This window comes from Babylonia areolata, chromosome 22, assembly GCF_041734735.1.
Source record: "Babylonia areolata isolate BAREFJ2019XMU chromosome 22, ASM4173473v1, whole genome shotgun sequence".
In the NCBI taxonomy this organism is placed as follows: domain Eukaryota; kingdom Metazoa; phylum Mollusca; class Gastropoda; order Neogastropoda; family Buccinidae; genus Babylonia; species Babylonia areolata.
In genome coordinates this window covers 13,539,677-13,566,179 of record NC_134897.1, presented here as the reverse complement: position 1 = coordinate 13,566,179, position 26,503 = coordinate 13,539,677, and the positions used below count along the sequence as shown (strand labels likewise).

Here is a 26,503-nt window from a genome sequence, read left to right as displayed (position 1 = left end):
ACTGCTACTACAACGAAGAATGATCACCATCATCGTCATTAACGTCGTAAAAAGTTATAAAACGAACGCATTCACACATTCATATCCATACACACACACACACACACACAATCTATATACTTATGCACATACAGAGACATGACCGAAGTGACAAACATATAGCGGACATAAAGAGAACAGAGAAACACAACTTTAACATTGTACATATACAAAAGTGACTAATTTGCTGATGCAGATGTTACAGGTAATAACATCCAATTTACAGACGAACAAGTAAGAACATGAAAGCACAAAGGTAGAAATAAAAAAAATTCACTGCATGTAGGTATAGATACAAACGTCACGAAAAAGCATGATTTTTTTGGTCTTTTTTAGCTGGTTAAAAAAAAAAAAAAGCTTTGCGGGTCTATTGTTTGCGGAGCAGATGAGAGAGAGAGAGAGAGCGAGTGCCTTGCCTTCAAGAAACTGTATACGCGCGCCTGCACTATGTATGTGCACACGTACAGTGTCCATCAGCATTAATGTGTGATTTGTGAGTCCCCCCTTGCAGCCATCCCCGTCCCGATTGACGCGTTGAACTGCAGACTGTTGGTGGTTTCCATAATGGATGTATGGGTTTGGGTGATGGATGTTCCCTTGTGCACGTGCACAGTGGATGTGCAGTCAGGGTTAATCTGATCTGCTCCCTTCCTTGGTTGCTGCACGCACTGGCCAATTTACATGCGTTGTTGCGCGCGCACACGCACACACACTGACCTATGCGCTGTAATCATATCTATTCCCAGATGATCATTTTTATCATCCGCCATCAGTCAATGTCGATGTGTCCATTTTGGCGTAAAAAACTTGTGTTCATATGAAGTTATTGCTATTGATTATTTCCTATGACGTGTATGTGTGCGTGCGCAGGCGTTCTATGCGATTTGCGTAAAAGTGAAGTTGAAAAGTTGTGAGTAGTTGATATGTATGAAAACAGTTTGCCGCCTGGGGGCATGGGCATTGAATGGGACTCCACAGAATGAGTCAGCACTGCCTTGACGTGGCGTTCTAGATAAATGTTTGTTTTATTCTAATTTTTTTCAATCCGATTTTCCAGCGATACATGCATGAGCTGCCGAAGTGTTGCTGATTGAATTTCGGTGTGGAGCCCTGGAGCTTCAAGCTTTAGGAAGTCAGAATAACCAGTAGTTTCCCTTGGGGAACGTTTCTGTAGAGACTGCTATTGCAGCAATATTGTAAAGACTGTGCTGTTGGAGAACATTTTAGGTCGTTACGGGATGGGGAAAATAACACGATTTCCGCAATGTTTTGTTAAACTTTGAACGGTCGCAATTACCACTAATTTTGAATCTCTAGCATTTTAGTAATTTCTCCCTGTTACGCCGAGTTCAGTTTGTGTGTTGGCTTGTGTTTCGATCTACAACGTCCAAGTCCCCATTAAAAGCCACGATCTACAACGTCCAGGTCCCCATTAAAAGCCACGATCTACAACGTCCAGGTCCCCATTAAAAGCCACGATCTACAACGTCCAGGTCCCCATTAAAAGCCACGATCTACAACGTCCAGGTCCCCATTAAAAGCCACGATCTACAACGTCCAGGTCCCCATTAAAAGCCACAAAGTTCATCACCCCAGAGTCCCGCCCCCTTCCCTCATACGATTTAAGACACTTGAAAGGCAGACATACAGAGGTATGTGGACGGGGGGTATTTTGTTATGTCATGCTCTATTACAGGTCAGTATTGGTACAGAATAACGGAGTCGACGCAAGTACACACACACACACACACACACACACACACACACACACACATTCCCATCCTCCCAAAACAGCGACCCACAAAACGTAACCTGTCCCCCACTTGGTTGCAGATCGATTCCTTCAAATACCCGCACGTGCTGATCGAAAAATACCAGTCGATCAGGGACCGAGCCTTCATCAGCGAGCTGATGATCGATCACGCCAAGGAGAGTGACGCCGGGGAGTACGTGTGTCGGAGTTCCAGGAACAACATCGTCAACATGAAGATCACCGTTCTGAAAGGTACCGTCATCCATCACCCCATTCGTTCTTCAGGAACGTATCCATTTCACTGCTTTCTTAAAGGTACCGTCACTGCCCGTTTGTTGGTCAGGAATACATGACCCATTTCATCAGTTTTTTTTAAGGTACAGTCACTGTACGACCCATTTCATAAGTTTCATAAAGGTACAGTCACTTTACCTGTCAGCCTGTTGGTCAGGAATAAACAACCCATTTCACAAGTTTCTCGAAGGTACCGTCACTGCACAACCCATTTCATAAGTTTCTTTTAAAGGTATCGTCACTGTACGACCCATTTCACAAGTTTCTTAAAGGTACCGTCACTGTACGACCCATTTCACAAGTTTCTTAAAGGTACCGTCACTGTACGACACATTTCCTAAGTTTCTTTTAAAGGTACCGTCACTGTACGACCCATTTCACAAGTTTCTTAAAGGTACCGCCAGTGGTAGCAGCCCATTCTGGTCGTCAGGAATGTATGATCCATTTCACCAATTTCGTTTTAGTTCGTCATAATATATGAGTGATCAGAAGCCCTCTTACGGTCACTGCCTGCATGTCAGCGCCAATTATTTTTGGTTCGTGATGAATGTATGATAAATTAGAAGGGGAGACCCGTTTTCAATTGATGTCTTGATAGTTGGGTTCACAAAGTTGACGGGTGGTATTTATCGCTGTTATGTGGGTAGTTATGTTTTTAGTCTCTTGGATAGAATTTTCGGTTACGTTTTTACTTGACGGTTGGGTACACAAAAATTAACAGGTGGCAGTTAACCCTTCTGCTTGGATGAGAAAAAAGAACAAACTCTCGTTACAGGGTTTATCGACCCAATCATGTTTGCTGCAAAGCATGACGAAAATGCTACGTTCAATATAATGGAATTTTTAATATAGCGCGAAAACCACAACCGACAGCCAATTACTTGCTGGGTTGTCTTACAGCAGACCTCTTTGTGAGTTGATGGGAGGGTGGGGGGGCGGGGTTGCAGGTTGATAACGTTGACCGTGATTATTTCAGGGGGGTTTGCGGATGATTTATCTCTCCCACCCTCTTTCCCTTCTTTGACAATTTTGTATCTGTATCCATGTTGTCCTGTAGTCAGAAGAAATCGGGCATGTTGACACACATACAAGCCAACAAAACACTTGGCGAGGAATCAATACACTGATTTTCATAATTGTTTTTGGCAGGAAATTCCATTGATTTTTTTTTCTCTTCCGGGAGTGGTGGTGTTGCGATTTACTGGTTTGTTTGTTTGTTTACATGCTGAAGGGTGAGTTTGGTTGGTAGGGGGTTACTGGCGTTGTTTGTGCAATGTTTCTGTGGGGAATTTAGCGTGCATTGTGGTATCTCTGATTTTTATTATATATATAATAACGATGGTTGCCGTTTTTTTCCCTTTTCATTGCAGAAACGAAACCACCCGACCCGAAAAGAAGAGGTAAACAGTGATTGTTTGGTGATTTGGAATGGAATTGCTTTTGTTTGTCCGTGTGCCATCGTTTTTTTGTCTTGTTTGTGTCTGTCTCCCTCCCATCTCTTATTCCCTCCACCCCCAATCCCGTCCCCCCCTCCCTCCCCAACCTGTCTTATTTTCCACATCCCCGTATTTTCCCTTCTTTTCCCTTCCTCCCTCTCTCCCCACCCTGTCTTATACCAACCCACACCCTTGGTTAATTTGGGATGGGTGTGTGTGTAGCATGGTAAGAGGTAAGGTGCAAGATTTGGGATGATGGAAGAGCCGTAGGGTTTGGGATGGGGGAGAGACGCTATAGGGGGAGTGTGGTGCTGTAGGGTTTGGGATGGGGAGAGGGTTTGGGATGGGAGAGAGACGCTATAGGGAGAGTGGGGTGCTGTAGGGTTTGGGATGGGGAGAGGGTTTGGGATGGGGGAGAGACGCTATAGGGGGAGTGTGGTGCTGTAGGGTTTGGGATGGGGAGAGGGTTTGGGATGGGGGAGAGACGCTATAGGGGGAGTGTGGTGCTGTAGGGTTTGGGATGGGGAGAGGGTTTGGGATGGGAGAGAGACGCTATAGGGGGAGTGGGGTGCTGTAGGGTTTGGGATGGGGGAGAGACGCTATAGGGAGAGTGGGGTGCTGTAGGGTTTGGGATGGGGGAGAGACGCTATAGGGGGAGTGGGGTGCTGTAGGGTTTGGGATGGGGAGAGGGTTTGAGATGGGGGAGAGACGCTATAGGGGGAGTGTGGTGCTGTAGGCTTTGGGATGGGGGAGAGACGCTATAGGGGGAGTGGGGTGCTGTAGGGTTTGGGATGGGGGAGAGACGCTATAGGGGGAGTGGGGTGCTGTAGGGTTTGGGATGGGGTTTGGGATGGGGAGAGGGTTTGGGATGGGGGAGAGACGCTATAGGGGGAGTGGGGTGCTGTAGGGTTTGGGATGGGGAGAGGGTTTGGGATGGGGGAGAGACGCTATAGGGGGAGTGGGGTGCTGTAGGGTTTGGGATGGGGGAGAGGGTTTGGGATGGGGGAGAGACGCTATAGGGGGAGTGTGGTGCTGTAGGTTTTGGGATGGGGGAGAGGGTTTGAGATGGGGGAGAGACGCTATATGGGGGAGTGTGGTGCTGTAGGGTTTGGGATGGGGGAGAGACGCTATAGGGGGAGTGGGGTGCTGTAGGGTTTGGGATGGGGAGAGGGTTTGGGATGGGGGAGAGACGCTATAGGGGGAGTGGGGTGCTGTAGGGTTTGGGATGGGGAGAGACGCTATAGGGGGAGTGGGGTGCTGTAGGGGGAGTGGGGTGCTGTAGGGTTTGGGATGGGGAGAGAGACGCAATAGGGGGAGTGGGGTGCTGTAGGGTTTGGGATGGGGAGAGAGACGCTATAGGGGGAGTGGGGTGCTGTAGGGTTTGGGATGGGGGAGAGACGCTATAGGGGGAGTGGGGTGCTGTAGGGTTTGGGATGGGGGAGAGACGCTATAGGGGGAGTGGGGTGCTGTAGGGTTTGGAATGAGGAGAGGGTTTGGGATGGGGGAGAGGGTGCCGCAGGTTTTTGGATGGAGATGATTATAATAATAATAATGGTATTTATATAGCGCTGAATCTTGTGCATAGACAAATCAAAGCGCTTTCGCACCAGTCATTCTCACGCACGCATAAATCTAAAACTGGAGAAACTGAAGACAAGGAAGGGAGGCTATTTTGGGAAGAGGTGGGTTTTAAGGCCAGACTTGAAAGAGCTGAGTGTGGAGACTTGACGAAGCGAAAGAGGAAGTTCATTCCAATTGCAAGGTCCAGAAAGAGAGAAAGAACGGCGGCAAACATTCGAGAGTTTGAATCTGGGTATGCGCAAATAGAGTGGATCCGAAGCTGATCGTAGTGAGCCTCGAGATGGAGTGTAGAGGTGAAGGCAGCCACAGAGATAGGAAGGGGATGATTAATTTTGTGAATACATTTGTAGCGTAGAGTGCTGATCTTGTACTTTATTCGGTGTGAGACAGGATTCATTATAGCTTCGTCTTCCCGTGCCGTGTTTACTCCACTGTTGTTCCTTTTATGGATGTGCATGCTGTATTCACTGGTGAGAGTTTGTGGACGATGTATGTGGGTTTGCATGAATTCTCTGTCTGAGGGAGAGAACTTCTTAGTTTGCGTGGTATCTCCAATGTTTCCCCAGGGAACAATTTTGGATGTAGGCATTATTAATAATGTACAGTTCCCCCATGGCAAGTGACCCAGAGACACTAGTCATAGTTTCGTGGTGGTGTTTTCAATCATTGTCGGGGGGAAAAGTCAGAATCCGATGACTTCCCAAAGCTGCCCGTGAAGGTGAAGTATAAAGAATAGGAAGAAAACAAGACAGCAAAATATGTTGTGAAAAAAAAGAAAGCAATGCTTCGTATATAATTTATCTTTTGCATCTTGTGCTTAGGAATTAGAAAAGGATACAAGGGAAAAGTCTGCATAGCATGAATGCTCAGCTGAGCCGAGCATTGTCAGGCAAATAAGCACTGACCCAGGATGAGAGAGTGTGTTCATGTTCTTTTGTGTGTGTTGTTTCACGGGAGACGCATAGAGCTCACTATATGATAGACGTAAAAGAGTAGGGGTTGGACAAGGGTGAGATTAAGGATTATTTTCGTCATTCAGAGCAGCACAAGTTTATTTTTCATTTTTATTTCATCAAGACGGTGAGGTTTGGGGGGGGGGGGGGGGGGATAGAGGGGATAATAGTTGGGTTTGGGAGGTAGAGAGGGGAATAGTGAGGTTCACTTCAGAATAACATTCTCCCCTCTCGCCCCCCCCCAAGGTCACCCCCCCCCAAACCTCACTATCTCACTATCCTCCACTCTACACCCCCCCTCCCCCTCCCCTTCACTATCCTCCCCTCTACACCCCCCCACCTCACTATCCTCCCCTCTACACCCCCTCCCCCTCACTATCCTCCCCTCTACACCCCCCTTCCCCTCACTATCCTCCCCCCACACCCCCCTTCCCCTCACTATCCTCCCCTCTACACCCCCCCTCCCCTCACTATCCTCCCCTCTACACCCCCCCCCTCCCCTCACTATCCTCCCCTCTACACCCCCTCCCCCAACCTCACTATCCTCCCCTCTACACCCCCCTCCCCTCCACACCCCCCTCCCCCTCACTATCCTCCCCTCTACACCCACCCTCACTATCCTCCCCTCTACACCCCCCCCTCCCCAACCTCACTATCCTCCCCTCCGTCCCTATCCTCCCCTCTACACCCCTCCTCCCCTCTACCTCCCCAACGTCCCTATCCTCCCCTCTACACCCCTCCTCCCCTCTACGTCCCTGTCCTCCCCTCCACACCCCACCTCCCCAACGTCCCTGTCCTCCCCTCCACACCCCACCTCCCCAACGTCCCTATCCTTCCCTCTACACCCCACCTCTCCCTCCTCCCCTCTACACCCCACCTCCCCTCTACACCCCACCTCCCCAACGTCCCTATCCTCCCCTCCTCCCCAACGTCCCCTCTACACCCCTCCGTCCCTATCCTCCCCTCACCTCCCCAACGTCCCTATCCTCCCCTCTACACCCCTCACCTCCCCAACGTCCCTATCCTCCCCTCTACACCCCTCACCTCCCCAACGTCCCTATCCTCCCCTCTACACCCCCACGTCCCTATCCTCCCCTCTACACCCCCACGTCCCTATCCTCCCCTCTACACCCAACGTCCCTATCCTCCCCTCTACACCCCCACCTCCCCAACGTCCCTATCCTCCCCTCTACACCCCACCTCCCCAACGTCCCTATCCTCCCCTCTACACCCCCTCCTCCCCAACGTCCCTATCCTCCCCTCCTCCCCAACGTCCCTATCCTCCCCTCTACACCCCAGCTCCCCAACCTCCCCTCCGTCCCTATCCTCCCCTCTACACCCCCACCTCCCTATCCTCCCCTCCTCCCCAACGTCCCTATCCTCCCCTCTACCCCCCACCTCCCCAACGTCCCTATCCTCCCCTCTACCCCCCACCTCCCCAACGTCCCTATCCTCCCCTCTACCCCCCACCTCCCCTCTACACCCCAACGTCCCTATCCTCCCCTCCACACCCCTCCACACCCCCCTCCCCCCAAACTTCACTATCGTCCCCTCTGTGTGTGTTGGGGCTCATGTACGTTTGTGTATTTGACTGTGCTTTCACATCTGTGAAACTGCATGTGTGTTGCATATCTGTTATACATATGTGTGTGCATGTTTTACATTTATTTGATTATTCCTTTTTTTTGTACGCTTATAGTTGACTTCAAGTTTTTGCGCCTCATACATATTAGTAGTTCTCTTTTTTCTTTTTTTTTCCTCAAGGCCTGACTAAGCGCGTTGGGTTACGCTGCTGGTCAGGCATCTGCTTGGCAGATGTGGTGTAGTGTATATGCATTTGTCTGAACACAGTGACGCCTCCTAGAGCTACTGAAACAAACTGTTCAGCTGACTAGTTTTGTACTGTAACATTATGACACGAAATGAACATCCATTGCATGTTTTCAATTAAAACAACAAAAAAGTCATCAGTGTGATGCACCTTTCATCAGCATGCTGGTTATTGAAACATACACGTGGTCATTCGCGCAGTGTCTGAGGAAATGGCCCCTTTTTTGTTGTTTCAGGACATACATCCATCGACATTTTCAGGGACACTCAAAGCTGCTGAAAATAATCAGTATGGAAACGTGCAACAGAACCAACCGTTTTGAAATATGGATTTCGTTTCCTTCTAGAATTATATCCAACTGATTCCAAGTACAAGTGTATCTCTGCCTGCAATCCATTTTCCTTTACACAATAATAAAGTTTGTTCGTTTGTTTTTATAATCCAGACTTTTGGTCAGCGTTGTGACATAGCAAGGGTGAGGAACAGCACCGTTTGTGTTATTATTTTTTTTTTTTTTTTACCCCAAGTCTCCAGCTGTTCTTTCCTATTTCTACCTCGCTGTTCTTTCCAATTTCTACCTTGTTCTCCCAAATCATACCATCTTCCAGTCCCCCTATCTCTCAGATCACTGCCACCCCTTTACACTCCCCGAGTGCACTACAATCCCCTTAACTCACTCAGTAGGCCAGCCCTCTCTTCTCTACACAGACCCCTCGGATGTCCAGTGGGTGTCTGAATGACCCAACCTTTAGCTTCCGTCGTCAGAATTGTGGTATTCTTTGTCAGCATTCACCTCTTCAGTATAAGAATATTTTTATGGTGGTAATTGGGGTGAAACGCTGTTAACGTCGTCTCTTTCGCCGTTCGTATGGAGAGAGTTAACCCAACCCCCACCATACTATTGTCTCATCTACCCTGTTCGGAAGGGGGGGTGGGGGTGGATAAAGGGAAACTGTACAGTTTTCAGAGGGGGGATACAGGGGAAATAGGTTTTGGAGTTAGAATAATGAGATGAGGGAGGGGGGTGAGAGGGGAGAATAGTGAGGTTAGGGGTGGGGTGATAGAGGGGAGAATAGCGAGGTTAGGGGTGGGGGGTAGAGGGGAGAATAGCGAGGTTAGGGGTGGGGGGTAGAGGGGAGAATAGCGAGGTTAGGGGTGGGGGGTAGAGGGGAGAATAGCGAGGTTAGGGGTGGGGGGTAGAGGGGAGAATAGTGAGGTTAGGGGTGGGGGATAGAGGGAGAATAGTGAGGTTAGGGGTGGGGGGTAGAGGGAGAATAGTGAGGTTAGGGGTGGGGGGTAGAGGGGAGAATAGTGAGGTTAGGGGTGGGGGATAGAGGGGAGAATAGTGAGGTTAGGGGTGGGGGGTAGAGGGGAGAATGGTGAGGTTAGGGGTGGGGGGTAGAGGGGAGAATAGTGAGGTTAGGGGTGGGGGGTAGAGGGGAGAATAGTGAGGTTTGGGGAGGGGGTAGAGGGGACAATAGTGAGGTTTGGGGAGGGGGTAGAGGGGAGAATAGTGAGGTTGGGGGAGGGGGTAGAGGGGAGAATAGTGAGGTTGGGGGAGGGGGTAGAGGGGAGAATAGTGAGGTTGGGGGAGGGGGTAGAGGGGAGAATAGTGAGGTTGGGGGAGGGGGTAGAGGGGGAGAATAGTGAGGTTGGGGGAGGGGGTAGAGGGGGAGAATAGCGAGGTTTGGGGAAGGGGTAGAGGGGGAGAATAGCGAGGTTTGGGGAAGGGGTAGAGGGGGAGAATAGCGAGGTTTGGGGAGGGGGTAGAGGGGACAATAGTGAGGTTTGGGGGTACAGGGCAGAATTCAGGGTGGAGGAGAGAAAGGTTGCAGGGTGTAGTGGGGAGTGTAATGAGGTTAGGGAAGGGGAGAGGAGGATTGGGGTGGGTGGGTGGAGGCAGGGTGTAGTCGGTAGTGTAATGTTAGGGAAGGGGAGAAGGGGAGGAGAGACAGGGTTGCAGGGTGTAGTCGGGAGTGTAATGAGGTTAGGGAAGGGGAGAGGAGGATTAGGGGGGGAGGGGGGGGGAGAGACGGGGTTGCAGGGAGTGTAATGAGGTTAGGGAAGGGGAGAGGGTGGAAGAGAGACAGGGTTGCAGGGTGTAGTCGGGAGTGTAATGAGGTTAGGGAAGGGGAGAGGAGGATTGGGGGGTGGGGGGGGGAGGAGAGAGTTGCAGGGTGTAGTCGGGAGTGTAATGAGGTTAGGGAAGGGGAGAGGAGGATGGGGAGGGGGGGGGGACAAAGGGGAGAGAACATTGAAAACATTTGAGGTCTGTTCTCCTACACCGCACTCTTCTCCCTTCTTAACCCCACTCTACCCCACAATTACTCCCTCTAACCGCCTACCCCACCCCAACACACACAACCTCCTCCTCTCCAACCCTTCCCCCCCCCCTTCCAACCGTATCAGCCTCCACCCCAACCGACTTCCCACCCCCCCCCCCCCTTCCAACCGTATCAGCTTCACTAACAGCCTCCACCCCAACCGACTTCCCAAAGTTTTTGTACCAGGTCTTCCCCTCACTCCCACCGAACTAGCCGACCCCCCATACCCCTCAAAAAGGAGAAGGAAAAAAAAGGAGAAGGAAAAAAAAGGAGAAAAAACCCTCACCCCACAATTCTCTCATCTAACCCCCCCCCCCCCCCCCCCCCGCCACAACGACCAGTCTATTTCATTATTGTCTCCTCCCGTTCCTGACATCAACCTAAACATCTCCCCCTGATCTTTCCTGCGCCCTGCCCTTGTCTTAACTTCTGTTTTAAAGCATATATGTATTCAGCTATCATTGCGTGATATAATGAATGAAGAGCAGAAGATTTACATACATTTCTTGTTTTGATGGGGGAGGGGTGGTGGTGGAATCCATTGCTTGTCGATTAAAAAAAAAAAAAAAAGACTCGCCAACGTGGTGCACCATTCACTGACCTGCTTGACAATCTTCAAATGGTTCCTTCTACAGGGGATGAGCTATGAGACATACATGTGAATAAGACATAATACGGTCATCGACAAACCCACACACAGCTATCAAAAGGTCATCGACAAACCCACACACAGCTATAAAGGTCATCGACAAACCCACACACAGCTATAAAGGTCATCGACAAACCCACAAACCCACACACAGCTATAAAGGTCATCGACAAACCCACACACAGCTATAAAGGTCATCGACAAACCCACACACAGCTATAAAGGTCATCGAAAAACCCACACACAGCTATCAAAGGTCATCAACAAACCCACATACAGCTATCAAAGGTCATCGACAAACCCACATACAGCTATCAAAGGTCATCGACAAACCCACACACAGCTATCAAAGGTCATCGAAAAACATACACACAGCTATAAAGGTCATCGACAAACCCACACACAGCTGTCAAATGTCATCGACAAACCCACACACAGCTATCAAAGGTCAACGACAAACCCACACACAGCTATCAAAGGTCATCCACAAACCCACAGACAGCTATAAAGGTCATCGGCAAACCCACACACAGCTATAAAGGTCATCCACAAACCCACACACAGCTATAAAGGTCATCGGCAAACCCACACACAACTATCAAAGGTCATCCACAAACCCACACACAGCTATTAAAGGTCATCGACAAACCCACACACAGCTATAAAGGTCATCGAAAAACCCACACACAGCTATTAAAGGTCATCGACAAACCCACATACAGCTATCAAAGGTCAACGACAAACCCACACACAGCTATAAAGGTCAACGACAAACCCACACACAGCTGTCAAAGGTCATCGACAAAGCCACACACAGCTGCCAAAGTAGATATAATCATCAATACAAATACAAGCAACAGCAGCAGAAGACATGCTGGTTTAAGGTGCCTGTGTACCGTACTTAAAACAAATACAAGTCTTTTGTTGTTTTTTTTGTTTGTTTTTTCACTCACAAAATTTTCCTATTCTAAACGTTAATTTCGTTATTTTTTGTTGTTGTTTCTTTAAACTATGTTGTCTTTTGTTTATTGTTGCTTATAGTCTACCCGGCTGCACAGGACCATATTAAGACAGTCAAACCATACACATGCTCAACCGGGTCAACACAAAACTGACACATCTAATCACAAAAAAAAAAAAAAAAAAAATCAAGACAAACCAACAAGTGCAAGACATTATTCTAACCATTTAGATCCTTGACTGGATTGTGCTGAGGTCATTAGCCCTTCCACTTAATTTGTCCCCAGACAGCATCAACAACAACAAAAAACGTAAAAAAAGGGAAAAATTACAATACTTCAAAGTCAAACTAAAAACACATAAGACCACATTGGCAAACAACACTGCAGAATGAACAGCTGGCGCCCATCTCAATACCCCCCAAACTAAAGTAATATTTATCATTGTTGCTTATTACTCAGCCAATCACTCAGAGCCGTATCAGAGATGAAAGCACCACCAATACCGACCCAGTAAGAAGACGAAAACAAACAAACAAAAAAACCACTACTGTCTGGAAAAGAAAATGAGGCCAAAGCGGATTGATAATCACGCACATAAATCACGGGCGTGCCGCTGACGTTGACAATTCCGTCAATTTTTCAGCAGAGATCACAGAAATTTACCTGAACCCGGGTATCTGGTAAAAACATAGCACTCCCAGACCCCACCCCCTTATCACTCATGAGACATTTCGTGATGGTCTATCATTCACATCCCTCACAGTAAAGGGGCCTACTGATAAACAGCTATGGTGGATGTGCAAAAAATCGTGAATGTCACCAACACAGTTAACTCACTCAGTACGGCCGGTCCTCTCTTCTCCTCTACACAGACCCCTTGGATGTCCAGTGGGTGTCTGAATGACCCAACCTTTACCTTCCGTCGTCAGAATTGTGGTATTCTTTGTCAACATTCACCTCTTCAGTATGAGAGCCTTCCGCTTGCAATATTTTGATGGTGGTAATTGGGGTGAAACGCTGTTACCGTCGTCTCTTTCGCCGTTCGTATGGAGAGAGTTAAACGGTATTTTCTGTGAACGAACATTTCGAACAGAAACTGACTTGATGAAAAATGAAACGACTGAGAGTGAGAACAAGACCGACAAAGTGCTACATGGTATTATCAAGCAGGTATCTTTCATTTCGGAATAGAAGGAACGGGTGAAACGGATAAAAAACAACAACAACTAGGGGTTAAAAATCAGGGGGGGGGGGGGGGGGGGGGAGAGTTTTCACCATCCCGTTTATTTACCTCTCGCCTCTCTCTTGCCCGCTATCACTCCTCCAAATAGCCACTCATTGTTACCTCCCCTTTCGTTTCTGCTCCTCCCATTACCTCCTGTCACAACCCGTAAGGGGTTGCCCATGAACCCCCACCCCTTCCCAGACTACCTAACGTCCCGACAACACAAACACGGAGACACAGAAGAGTTCAGCTCGTTGCTTTACTGTGGTGATGCAAAAATACATAAATAAATAAGTGCCACAAAACAAGGCATTACAAACCCTCAAAAAATAACCTGTCTAACCACCGCACATTTATGCCATTTACAGTCAACTGCAGCGCCAGTGCTGCTCAACCCCGCTGCCAGAGTTCAAACTCGTGCTGACAGCCGAAAACGGACAACACTTGTAGCTTGATGGCTGAAGCTGGTTGGCAAGAGGGACAGTGGGAAGGTGGGAAAGGGTACGATAGAAGTATGGAGTGGGAGCGGGAGTGGGAACGGGAGTGAGGAAGTTTCCAGGCTTGTGTTCTGGGGACCCGTCGAAGGCAGCGGCACGGAAGGGAGGGAAACACCGGAAAACCTGTAACACCCCACCGGCTCTGCAGACTGTTGCTTGGTTGTTTTTTAAACCAGTTGTAAAATAGTACCCCCCCCCCCCCCACCCCCCTTTCCCCTTATCGGCAATATTAACAATTTTGCCCGTCGACTCTTCTGTGTTGAAGTCGGAATTACAATGTACCCAAATATGTATACCCGTATAGGACAAACGTGTGCACCATTTCTGGTTCGTCATTCTTATATTATACTTAATATTTTTGCCCGTCTGCAGTACAAAACATACGTGAAAAAACTACGAGTTGACGATTTTAAACGAAACTTGGCCCGATTATAAAGGTGTCTAAAAAGGGATGCTTTTTGGGGCATTCCATGCACCTAGCAAGGGGCTTGGAAAGAATGGGGGATACGCAAAGTAAAGGAGAAAATCGGACCGACGGGTCTTTTCGAATTTACCCGTCTGTTGTACAAAACATACGTGAAAACGATTAAGGCGGGAGTGTGAATGTCTACACAAGTTTGAGTTTGTGTCAGTACTTGCAATGAAACTTGTCTCGAGTCCAAACGTGTCTTAAAACGGATGTCTTTGTGGGGCATTCCAATGCATCTAGCATGGGGCTTGAAACAGAAACGAGAATTTACAAAGTGAAAGAGAAATTCGAAAAGAATACGGGAACGTTGTCGGTGTCCGATCTGCAATACGGGACGTATAAAGCAGTTCGATTGAAAGCGGTCAGTGTGTGCAATCCCCGGTCATTTGAAGTGAAGACGGAATGAACTGTACTGTACTTCGCGAGAGGATGAAAACCAGTGTGAAAGACGAGACAATGGGTTCCGATCCTAACATGAACAACTGTGTACTTAGGGAGAGAATGTCGATCGGTGGATATACATCATTTTTGTGTCTCCTCAGAAACAGTCCACGGCAGGCACTGGTCAGTTTGCATGATAACAGGTGCGTGACTGGAGCCACTGTTTATGACGGAATGAACTGCAGTTTTAAAGGTCCACGGCAGGCACTGGTCAGTTTGCATGATAACAGGTGCGTGACTGGAGCCACTGTTTATGACGGAATGAACTGCAGTTTTAAAGGAACACTGGTTTGGCAGTAGAGGCGTTACTGGGACCACCGTTTATGACGGAATGAACTGGAACGTTAAGGGGACATTGGCTTGGCAACATGTTACCCAACGGGTGCTCCGGTCAGAGACGCAACTCCACAGCAGGGTCCCTGTCCTGTGTCGTCACTGTGCCCTCGTTCCACAGTGCAGTCTCCAGTCGGGGGATCAGGCGGCGGCCTCGTCATGCGTGTTTGGGAAGCTGCCCTCGTGGTGTGACAGTGCCAGTAATGGTCTTCTGCACAACACAATATGTGTATGTACTTACAGTCACACACACACACACACACACACAGGCAGAGTGACACACATAATGACACACACACACACACACGTTACTATGGTGTTTAGAAGCGAAAACATCTCACCCGTAGACAAAACGGCACCTGCTTGAGATTCACACGTGGAAGGCGGAGAGAAGGGATCCATATGTAAAGTTTTCATCCGTTTATTCCTTCTGAAAATAGTGAAAGATGTCAAACCAGATTTCTTCGCCAGTCTTTGTTTTAGTCTGTCGTGATCTGTCGTGATCTGTCATTCGTGAAATGGGTGACCTGAAATATGCGGTATAGACTGACTCACTTGTGGGGGGGTGTCCACACGAGCAGGGCGTGACGGCCCGGCAGTGAACTTGGGTGGTGATGATGCCAGCCTTTCGGCTGCTCTGTGGGTTTCCTGCAACAACATACTTCAGTGTTCGTGACTGCATCACTTGGCAGTGTTGTAGGCTTACTGAGATAAAACGGAATGAATCGATATTGAAACAAACATTGTGTGAAAATCAGTTTCACGTTTTTAAATAGAATGGAGTGCAATGTTAATACTTGTGTGTTCTCTTTAATTTGTTATCTGTTAAAAGTGTGTGATTCTAGACGAATGTAATAGAGATTCTTTCCGTCTTTTATTATATGCCCCATAGTGTCCCAACACCATCACTTACCATACCACCCTCCCCCCGCACCCCCCCCCCCCCTCACACACACACATTTTGGAGACTTGTATACGCGCAGGCATACCCCTGCCCAGCCTCACCACACACACACACACATGATGGCACAGCGTCATTCGGAAAAACTGATTGAATGAAAATAATAGAACAGCTTGCATGAAACACGTGTGTACGACGGAAAAACAGGATGACGGCAGTCTCCTGTGGTGGGCCGGTTCGTTCCTTTCGGCCTGTTTCGTTGTACGTCCTTGCTGTATCGGTTCCGACAGCACTGACCGGGTACACGTGGAAATCCACACACTCGGATTTCCATTCCCTGTATTGCAGTGCTCAAATGCGTTGCACAGAGGACTTCACATTAAAAATGAGCGGGACTGGTGGGACCTTCCTTGACAACGATTTTAACGACCGAGTCAGTGTCCGTGCTGAACTTGAACCGTTTCAATTGGACAGCTGGACGTCCCTTTCTCGTGATGCTTGCGCCGGCTGTGAATGTTCAAGTCAGCGATTTCGCGCGCGTGCGCGCGCTCGTGTGTGTGTGTGTGTGTGTGTGTGTGTGTTCATTCCGTGATTGCCCGTGTGCTTCTTTCCTCGACAGCACGTGTCACGTACGTGTGTGCTGCGTACTGTGTTGCATGTCAGTATGCTCCTGGCTTTCCGTGGAGAACTGAGGACGAGACAAAATAATTAGCTGCACAGATGGCCATTCTTTCCATACGCACAGACCTGTTCATGTTACGTTCTGAACCCATTGTCTAATCCTCCACTCGGGTTTTCATCCTCCCGCGAAGCACGGTGCAGTTCATTCCGTCTTCACTTCAAGTACAAGATTGTACACAGTGACCTCTTTCCTACGTCCCCTTTGTGCACATCCACTTCGGCAGACCAGGGACAGGTCGTGCATGTACAATTACATTCCTTCAGCATGTGTCTGTGTCAGTGTACAGTGACAACTTCATTCCGTGTTTGTGTGTCCGAATAGACGCCGGGGCTGACAATTTCATTCTGTAACTGATGATGTTGTGCGTGAACACTCACAAGTTCATTCCAGGATTGTGTGTGTAGGCACTGACAACTGACTTCATTCCGTAGTTTGGTGCGTGTACACTGACAACTTCATTCGTCAAAGTGTGTGTGTGGCTCTGTGCAAAACATGTGGAATCATGTATCGGTAAGTACAATCGCAAACCCTTGTGTCGTCGTACACTTTCGTTTTCAGCCTCGCGCGACCGGGACTGACACCACACTTCATTCCGCCGTTTGAAGTGCACAACTCTTGCGCGCCTACCTCTTGCCATCGGAATTGCGCATGACCGTTTACAAATAATTCAGACGGGCAAAATCGAAAATACCCGTCCGTGACATTTTCTCCTTCACTTTGCGTATCCCCCATTCTTTCCAAGCCCCTTGCTAGGTGCATGGAATGCCCCCCAAAAGCATCCCTTTTTAGACACCTTTATAATCGAGCCAAGTTTCGTTTAAAATCGTCAACTATAGTAGACAATTCTCTATATATCTAATTAACATTTTTGCCCGTTTCGTAGTTTTTTCACGTATGTTTTGTACTGCAGACGGGCAAAAATGTTAAGTAGAATATAAGAATGTCGAACCAGAAAGGTGGACAACTTTTCGGTCCAAAGGGTATACCCATTTGGGTACACAGTGATTCCGACATCAACATAGAAGAGTCGACGGGCAAAATTGTTAATATTGCCCCCTTATCTTCCTTAAGCAATATACATTGCGCTAAACAAGGCAATAATATTCCAGTTTCAATCATACTAGTTCTGAATAACTGAAACGGCACCAGTCAGGCTATATCACATTTCCATCCCTACAACAATGTTTGGGAAAATCGACAGACTGTAATTAGACAATTCCCATTATAAAGAAAACAAATTTGAAACAATCTGAGCTGAAAATTATTATGGCAAAAATGTTACACCAAAACAACAAATTTACTAATTCCCCCCAATATTTGGAAGTAAAAGAATACTGGATTTAAAAGATATCCACTAAAAAAAAAAAAAAAAAACCAGCCCAACCTTACCAACAATCTAAACCTCACTCTGACGTCAACAAATATCATAAGTCACATCACTAAATTAATGTTACGACGACAAACACAGACTCCCTCACCTGTCACCAGGCACGTCACTGGCCCAGAGTGAAACAGACTAATACAGAAGAAGGGGTGACAAAGGGAAACGCCCCCACTACTTCACCGACGGCGCCCTACAGCACGCACGCTGGAACGGCGACCCGTCTCTCTGCAAAGCTTGGCCTCAACAGCCCAGAGAAATCTTTCTTTTCTAACCAGATAGATTCCTGAACTCGCTCAGAGTTTAAAAAAAAAAAAAAAAAAAGTTCAGGAGAAGGGACATGCCACACGTGCAAAAGCATAAAGGAGAGAGGGGGGTGAAGGAGAGGGATGGGAAGAGGGGGGAGAAGGGAGAGAGAGGGGGAGAAGGGAGAGAGAGGAGGAGAAGGGAGAGAGGGGGGGGGGGAAGAAGGGAGAGAGAAATGGGGAAAAGGGAAGGAAAAAAAAATGCAGACCCGCATGCACGCAGATCGCCAACGAGCCGTGACACCTTCCCTCTCGTCTCCCCAAGTTATCGTCACTCAGTCCACAAGAGGACGGGCGCAATAGCCGAGTGGTTAAATCGCTGGACTGTCAATCTGAGGGTCCCGGGTTCGAATCACGGTGACGGCGCCTGGTGGGTAAAGGGTGGAGATTTTTACGATCTCCCAGGTCAACATATGTGCAGACCTGCTAGTGCCTGAACCCTCTTCGTGTGTATATGCAAGCAGAAGATCAAATACGCACGTTAAAGATCCTGTAATCCATGTCAGCGTTCGGTGGGTTATGGAAACAAGAACGTACCCAGCATGCACACCCCCGAAAACGGAGTATGGCTGCCTACATGGCGGGGTAAAAACGGTCATACACGTAAAAGCCCACTCGTGTGCATACGAGTGAACGCAGAAGAAGAAGAAGTCCACAAGGGCAGGGGACCCACCATACAAACCCCCTCCCTCACCTCTCCACTCAGCAATGATGTACACTGGTCTGGAGATGTTCTTAAATGTGTGCTGCATTCACTTTTACCCTCACCTCTCCACTCAGCAATGATGTACACTGGTCTGGAGATGTTCTTAAATATGTGCTGCATTCATTTTTACATGTTCCCAAGAGAAATAAAAAATGGGGATGCATTACAGTTACAGCCCTTAGCAGAAGAATACACACTCGCGTCCCGGTCAATAAAATTGTTCAACTTAAACCCTCACAAATCAATGTTGACATGAAAGAAAACCAGCACATATAACATGTTTTCTTTACTGATAAATTGTTCAGTTAAGTGTATAAAATGAAATATCTATGCAGTATTTCAAAATTAATTTTGTGTTTGCCAACTGTACAACCTTAAAAAACAACAACAAAAAACAACAATATCAAATTGGTGTTAAACCAACTCCAACCCAACAAACTTGACCTTAAGGGTGTAGACGCCAATAGGTCGTTAAACTCCAAGGAAGGAATTGGTGTTATTGCAGTAGCAGTATAATATAACATCACCTCGGAATTTTCCGTACAGAGACCTACAAAGGTCTATCAAGAACTATTTCATTACGCTTGAATGAGATACTTACTTTTAGTGAATGACACCTTTCGATCTATGCTTTCTAACACCAAAGTTTGTTCAAAATCACCTTTAAGCTACAAAATTGTGTGGAAAAATGGGTCATTTCCCCTGCTTCAAAATAAGATTGGAAGAATGGATTAACACGTGCCGTGCAAATCAGCAATAGTGGCAAAATGTAGTTTAAACGCACCACCTGGACTATAACCTACAGGAATAAAACAGATGGCCTTTTAGAGTTCTGGGGTGATTTCACAATCGTTTCCACATAAATCGACACCATTCAGGTATATTTAAGGTAATTGTGAGGTTACTTAAGTGCTTAGCTGTTGATGTAGGTGCTAAGTTATCTGGTATAACTTTACTATCCTCGAACAGCCAAGGCTCCAAGAATATGGTTTTTGACAATAGTCTGAATCGGTTTTGTTGCAGATATATTTGTATCACAGACAGTATCAGTTGTCATGTCTCCGTGTGATGCTGACAGAAGAAATGAGTCAAGAGAAGGCATTATAAAAAAAACTACACTTCCCAGGGTAGAAAAAACCCTTGAGGTGCACCAATCTTTTTGAAACATACAAGCGGTAGAACAATCCCGGATGTGCATTTATCGGTTTTTTGTTTGTTTTTGGGTTTTTTTCTGATTCGATTTCAATCTGGTCTTTTCGAAATTGCAAAGGGACACAATTTATGTTAGCTTATCTTAAAGACATAGCCAGACGCACACTGCCAGAACATTCAGACTCTTCATATTAAACTATGTGCATTCCACACACATTATCAGCTCTTTCCATTGCAAATATTTTCCGTGTGATATGGAGAATCTCTGTAGGATCTAAAAGTTCCCGTCTGTCCAAGTCTTGCAACTTTTCTAACCTGAATTGCGGCTCTTTGCTATAAGGGAAAAAAGACGTATGGATGATCGATGACTAAATCTTATTTCGCCGATTTATTTGCTCGACAAAAACAATGTATTTTAAAGATTAATGATTCAGATTGTATTTGTTCTATGCTGGTTACATATTTACGGAAACATTAACCACAATAACCTCGCGGTTTTGCGACTCAAAGACTGGGGGTATGGGGAAATAACTGAAACAAAGACTGGGGGTATGGGGAAATAACTGAAACAAAGACTGGGGGTATGGGGAAATAACTGGAACAGTCCGACTCCTCCTGTCACTCTCCCCCACCCACCCACCACATCCCCCATCCCACATCCCCAAAAAAATCTCTTTTCTTTTAAACACAAACCTAATGAAATGGGTTTTTTTTTTTTTTAAACCCTGTAAGTTTCTGCGTCTAAATAATTTCGAAAAGTGTGACACTGAAGCGATAAAATAATTTTGTAGCAATTCACGTATTTTCACTTTATGTTATATTGTTGGCTGATACAATATTGATTGTAAAAAAAAATAATAATAATAATAATAAAAAATAAAGTAAAAACAAGCCCAGCACACGCCGAAAAAACATGACAGTCGAAATCATTATCTGGATGTTGTGTGTTTGCCGGGGGGGAAGGGGGGGAGGCATGGTCGTTCCCACCACCCCTGCGAACTGACTCGCCCCTGACTATTATGTCAAACCACCACCACTCTTACATGTATCTCTGTTCCACCACCCTCCTCAATTCCACCCCCCAAACTTTTCTCCTGAGCCCGGGTGTCTTGTGTGAAGTGGGGGAGGGGTAGATGAGGGGGGGCGGGGGGCGGGGGGGGGGGGGGGTAAAAATACGGGCGACGTGTGGGGTGACGGTCATATTATTCCACACACCGTGTCTCCCAGCGCCTCCCTCCGCCAGTTTTACCGGTGTATCCATTGTGCACCGCCCCCCCCCCCTCCCCACTGGACCTGTCCACCCAGTGAAAAAACGGGGTATCTCGGGTGCTGTACATCTCAAATCATGTCCATCCCCTGTTCTGGTCATGATAATGGATACTTATATAGCACACTCTCCAGAAATCTGCTCTGGGTGCTTCACAAAACATCTTTGTTTGCGTAACATAGTCGGACACGACTATCATACATATATACATGACCCTCCATCCCTTATCCATCTCTTCCCATCCCTGTTTGTGCGTGTTTAATATGCACACTATGTTATGAATAAAGAACTTTTTTAGTGTTTGTGTTTGGTAACAAAAAATAATATGATAATCACCTACATGTAATAAATATAAGACAAATAATCCACTGTATTTCATTATCACATTTTTGTTGTGTGTGTGTGTGTGTTTTTGTGTGTGTACACATAAATATGCATTTTTGTTGTTGCTTTTCATGTGCTTGTTTCCTCTCTCTCTCTCTCTCTCTCTCTCTCTACTTTTCATTGATGGCTTGGTGCAAAAAAAGCAATTGTTGCTTATTCAATTTACCATCATGGAATAAAATCTTGACTGTAACAGTTAACAAACAAATCACACACTGCAAGAATAAGTAAGAAACAAATCACATACTGCAAGAATAAGTAAGAAACAAATCACATACTGCAAGAATAAGTAAGAAACAGATCACATACTGCAAGAATAAGTAAGAAACAGATCACCTACATAGTAACCCCCGGTAGTCATCACAACCACCACCACCACCAGACTAGGCATGCCTTCTGCCACACACCCAAAGGATACTGTATGGATGGATGATGACGTCCTCCACTGTGCTGTTGCAGATCACGGCAGCGTGCCGGAATCCATGAGCGGGTCAGGCTGCCCTCAGCTGTGCTGCGGTCCTCTCCTGGCGCACGTGACGCTCGCCCTCTCCCTCCTCTGCTGCTGGACGTTACGCTCGTGACAGTCACGTGCTCCCTCACTCACTGAGGTTGGGAGATGAGGGGATGGGAGTGGGGAGGGGGGGGGTGGTCGGGGGATCGGCGTGATGACTGCCTTTGAAGTGGACGATGTTTCACGACGTCGACGGGCCTATCACTTTTCGACAAATGATGGTGGAGTTTTGTGTGTGTATGTGTTGTTGTTGTTGTTGTTGTTCTGCAACAGGGATCACATTTTCAAAGAGATACACAACCCCTGACTTGTGTTCATGTCCCAGTTTCGCTTTCATTCGTATCGTTGGTGGGTGCAGAGAAGGCGAAGAAAGAGAAACGTCGCCTCTTGTCAGCTGTCTCAGGGGAACAGTGTGATTTCTGTGGCTTGCTGAGGATCGGGGGAGGCTTCACTCTCCGGACTGATGAGCTTTCACTGACAGGCGATCAGTCACGTGTCCACTGGGAAAGCAGAGAAGCTGGACATCCTTCACTGGAGTGACACGAGTCACAGAGAATCTCTCAGATCCTTGACATCTTGTTGGTGCCTTACCTCATCGGAGAAAGCCCGTTCCGTCATCGTCGTCGTCGTCGTCACAGCGCGGCCTGTGTACGAGGCTGCAACACAAAGACAGACTTCCGGTACACGGTGCACGTGCTGAACGGTGTGACACAAAGCACCGCTTGTACACAACAGATGGTGATGTGTCATTGTCAGCACGGTGTTCTTACTTTACACTCCCCCCCCCCCCCCCCTCACTGTGTTTTTGTCTGTGTGCAGGTGTTATGATTTTGTGTTGTGTCGATGCCATTAGCTCGGAACCATTGCTGAACTGTTCCCGAAAGAACTTCCCAGTTCATCGGGTTTGCTTTTTGTTTTTTCTCCCGAAATGGGTCTGGATCAGAAAAAGCAGCTAGGAAATGTGTGTTGTGCATTTTATGAAGGTGGAAACGTTGATGAAATCAAATGACACCCCACGAAGGAAAAAAAACGTTTTTAAATGTGATTATGCATTGAGTGCAAATCTCTTACATAAAATGACAATGATCATCATTTTGTGCATTGTTCATCTGTTATCACGGTGTTGTGGTTCTTTACTTTGTCGCACGATATATGTACAGGGAAAAAAAAACAGCACTGAATTTGTAATGTGGTCGTTTCCGAAACAAATCGTCTTTCTATTGACATGACTTTAGAGTTCTTTTCACGGTTTGTTTTTGTCTAAGTTTTAGGTGTTCATTCAAGGACCACATTTGAGCTGACAACATGGCGCTTCGGTATTTCCTCCATTTTTGTGCGAATGAGATTGGTTTTATTCACATGGGGGGGTCGTTTTGAACATCAACACTTGACAGTTCAAATTTGTACTGGTTTCCGTACTGTTTGAGTGCTGTGTGTTCTGCAGTTATCACTGTAATTTCATGGTTTCTGTGTACCAAACTACAAACTAGCTTCACAGACAGCATCGAGATGTACAACGAGAGGCATGTTTATATCGTAAAGCGGCAGTATGCACGAACTGGTTTATCGGAACTGAGCTCCGTGACACCGCATCGCGCGTGCGTGTGTGTGTGTGTGTGCGCGCACACGCACACACACACACACACTCTCTCTCTCTCTCTCTCACTCTCTCTCTCTCCACAAACTCTCTTTTATGCAAGGAGAAATTTGTGATACCCTCACAACTATCATGTACATAGGCACCCACAATATTTCCACCGTTCTTTACGTTTATTCAAGCCAGGCCTTGGAGAAGCACCTGTCGATAACTTCCCCGCACAGGGAGGTATAGGAGGCAATACCGGACACAGGCAAAAAAAAAAAAAAAAAAAAAAAAAAAAAATCTATTGTCAGCAGTGTAAGACTGACCTTTACGTGAAACAAGACGGGATCTGGCGCACAGTGTACTGTCGCTGTTTTGGGGTATTAATCAATCAGATATTACCTTGCTCTAGGGTTTCCTATCCGTGGACACATCTTTATGTAACCAACCATTCAGAGAAATTTTGTTTTTCTCTCCCCCGCCCCTTCCCCCACCCCCACCCCCTTTTTTTTCCATCGTTGATTTTTTTATTATCTCATTCTGTTCTCACTCCGTTAACTACTGCTGAACTACAGTCACGTCCTTAGCTGACACAAGCGATGCAGAAAGTTATGAACGTAAGCTTTCAGCCGAAACGGTTAGTTCTTGCCGCCTTTGACCGGAAACAAGGCGTATGTATCAACCACGGAACAGTCTTGTGAAAGATGTTATCATATTGGTGATTACCAATGGTGAAAGTGTTATTTTTTTTTTTCATCATTGTAGGCATTCTATTATTATCCGTCTGATTATCAACGTGGAAAGTGTTATATTTGTTATCATCATTGTAGGCATTTTATTATCCGTCTGATTATTAATGTAGAAAGTGTTATATTTGTTATTGTCATTGTGGCATTTTATTATCAGTCTGTTAACAGTCAAGCACACATCCCTCATCGGAATAAAGTCTGCATGCTCAAATCAAATCAAATCAATCATGCTTAGAGCCTCGCCGACGACGAAGGACATATCTGCAATGCTAAACGTTATTTCTGAGCATATAATCGTGAAGGAGACGAAAATATTAACCAGATCATTTGGTTTTCGCGTACTTTTAGAATCGCGCGTTAAAATTTAAAGAGACCCGTGCTGTCCGAAGCCTACCAACGTCGCATATTTTGCTTGATCAGCGTTTTTACTTGCTGCATATGTGTGTGTGCGTGTGTGTGTGTGCGTGTGTGAGAGTGTAGTTCTGAAATAGTATGCGGTTGCATGTTGGGTTTTTTTTTCTTTACCAAATGAAAAGCTGCTAACACAACTTGTGAATATTTACGTGGTTGTGTGTGGCACACAAGAGATACACACAACGAGAAGTGCAGAATACAGTGTGTGTGTGTGTGTGTGTGTGTGTGTGTGTGTGTGTGTGTGTGTGTTGGCATACTGCATATAGATTTTTCAAAAATAATAATGGCAAAAATTCCACATCAATCAAACGCCCTATTGGGCATTAATTTTGTTCTTCCGTCACCCCCAAAACCAGCTACTCCATCTGTCGTTCAACAAGTTTTCAGCTCATGAGCAACACTGTTGAACACACTGAGGTGACGAGATTACCGCAAATCTTCAACATTAATGTAAATTAATGAGGTAATCCGCCAATGCAGACATTGTGATAATGACGACTGTGGATGTAAATGTAACGTGTGAAGCTAGAAACTGAGAATTTTATCATAGTGATAATGATGACAATTCTCGGAATGCAAATGCAATGTGCAAATCCGTTAAAGCCGAGATAGTGACAACAAGGGCTGTCACGCTCTCTCTCTCTTTACTTTTTTTTTTTTTTTTTTTGTTGCATAATATATATATTTTTATGTGACCATTATTCAGTTTTATAAGACGTTTTGTTGCTGCGAGAAAAAAACCACACAACTGAGCGATTCAATACCCATTTTTTGTCTCAAGATAGTCTCTAGCCATGAAACGGGTGAGACTTTTTGGGAGATATTTTTTTTGTTGTTGTTGCTTTTATAAGCATTTTTTTTCAGTCTGACAGCTTTTATTTTGTCAGCTCCTTCACATAATTTGTCAGCCGTTTTTGTTTTTTTAAATATAATTTCCTTTTGTCTGTTGTTGCCCCTTTCGTTTGTGTTTTTTTTTGTGTTTTTTTTCGGGGGGGGCGGGGGGGGGGGGGGGTGTTTTGCTTCGTAAGCGTTTTCCCTTTTGTCAAATTAAAAAAAAAAAACATTGTCAACTGTTTTTATTTCGTCGGCTCTTTTTTTTCTAGAAATAAACTGGTTTTTTTATGTCACTTTCTTTTTCTTTTCTTTTTTTTTTTTTTTTTTTGGTCAGCATTTTTTCTCCCTTTTGTCAAGCCTTTTTTTTTCTTCCGTCTCTGTGTATGAGATGCAGGCATAAGATTCCTGTCGGTTCATGCTGCAGACGCATAGGCAGTGTACAGAGCACACAAGCTGTAATTTCACCATACTTTGTGTATGTATGTACGTGCTTTTTGTTTGTTTGTTGTTTTGTACGACCTATTTCAACCTGACTTCTGTGGCACTGGAAACCACTCAAACTTGATTCCTGCGCAGAGAAAGCAGCGAGCATGTGACAAAAGTCGATACAAGACCATAGAAAGAAAGGGCTCTGCTCTTCAAAACGCTGCGGTAAGGGAAGACGGAAGTGTCAAAAGGGAATCTTATTTATTAGTTCTTCTTCATAATCTCTTCTTCTTTTTTTAAAATATCTTTTGTGGATGTTTTATTCTTTTTAAAGTGTTTTTTTTCTCTCTTGTATCTCTTTTAAAAAATATATCTTTTGTGGATAGTTTATTCTTTTTAAAGGTTTTTTTGTATTATATATA

The 26,503-nt window shown here is 46.2% G+C and overlaps 1 protein-coding gene and 1 long non-coding RNA gene across 3 annotated transcripts in view; one reads left to right on the top strand and one right to left on the bottom strand.

Annotated features, from left to right (window-relative positions):
- Nucleotides 1-24,301, top strand: part of LOC143297392 (zwei Ig domain protein zig-8-like) — a 346,453-nt gene extending 322,152 nt beyond the window's left edge. For both annotated transcript variants that reach the window (XM_076609723.1, XM_076609722.1), the window contains 3 exons: nt 1,873-2,044; nt 3,457-3,486; nt 22,025-24,301. In XM_076609723.1, the coding sequence (XP_076465838.1) occupies nt 1,873-2,044; nt 3,457-3,486; nt 22,025-22,146 (324 nt within the window). In that variant the 3' untranslated portion in view covers nt 22,147-24,301. The remainder of the gene's footprint in view (nt 1-1,872; nt 2,045-3,456; nt 3,487-22,024) is intronic.
- On the bottom strand, nt 14,826-15,646 carry LOC143297469 (uncharacterized). The gene is made up of 2 exons (XR_013057278.1): nt 15,343-15,646; nt 14,826-14,998 (listed from the first exon to the last, which is right to left on the bottom strand). It is a non-coding gene; the product is annotated as an uncharacterized LOC143297469 (long non-coding RNA).
- Nucleotides 24,302-26,503: the final 2,202 nt, after the last annotated feature.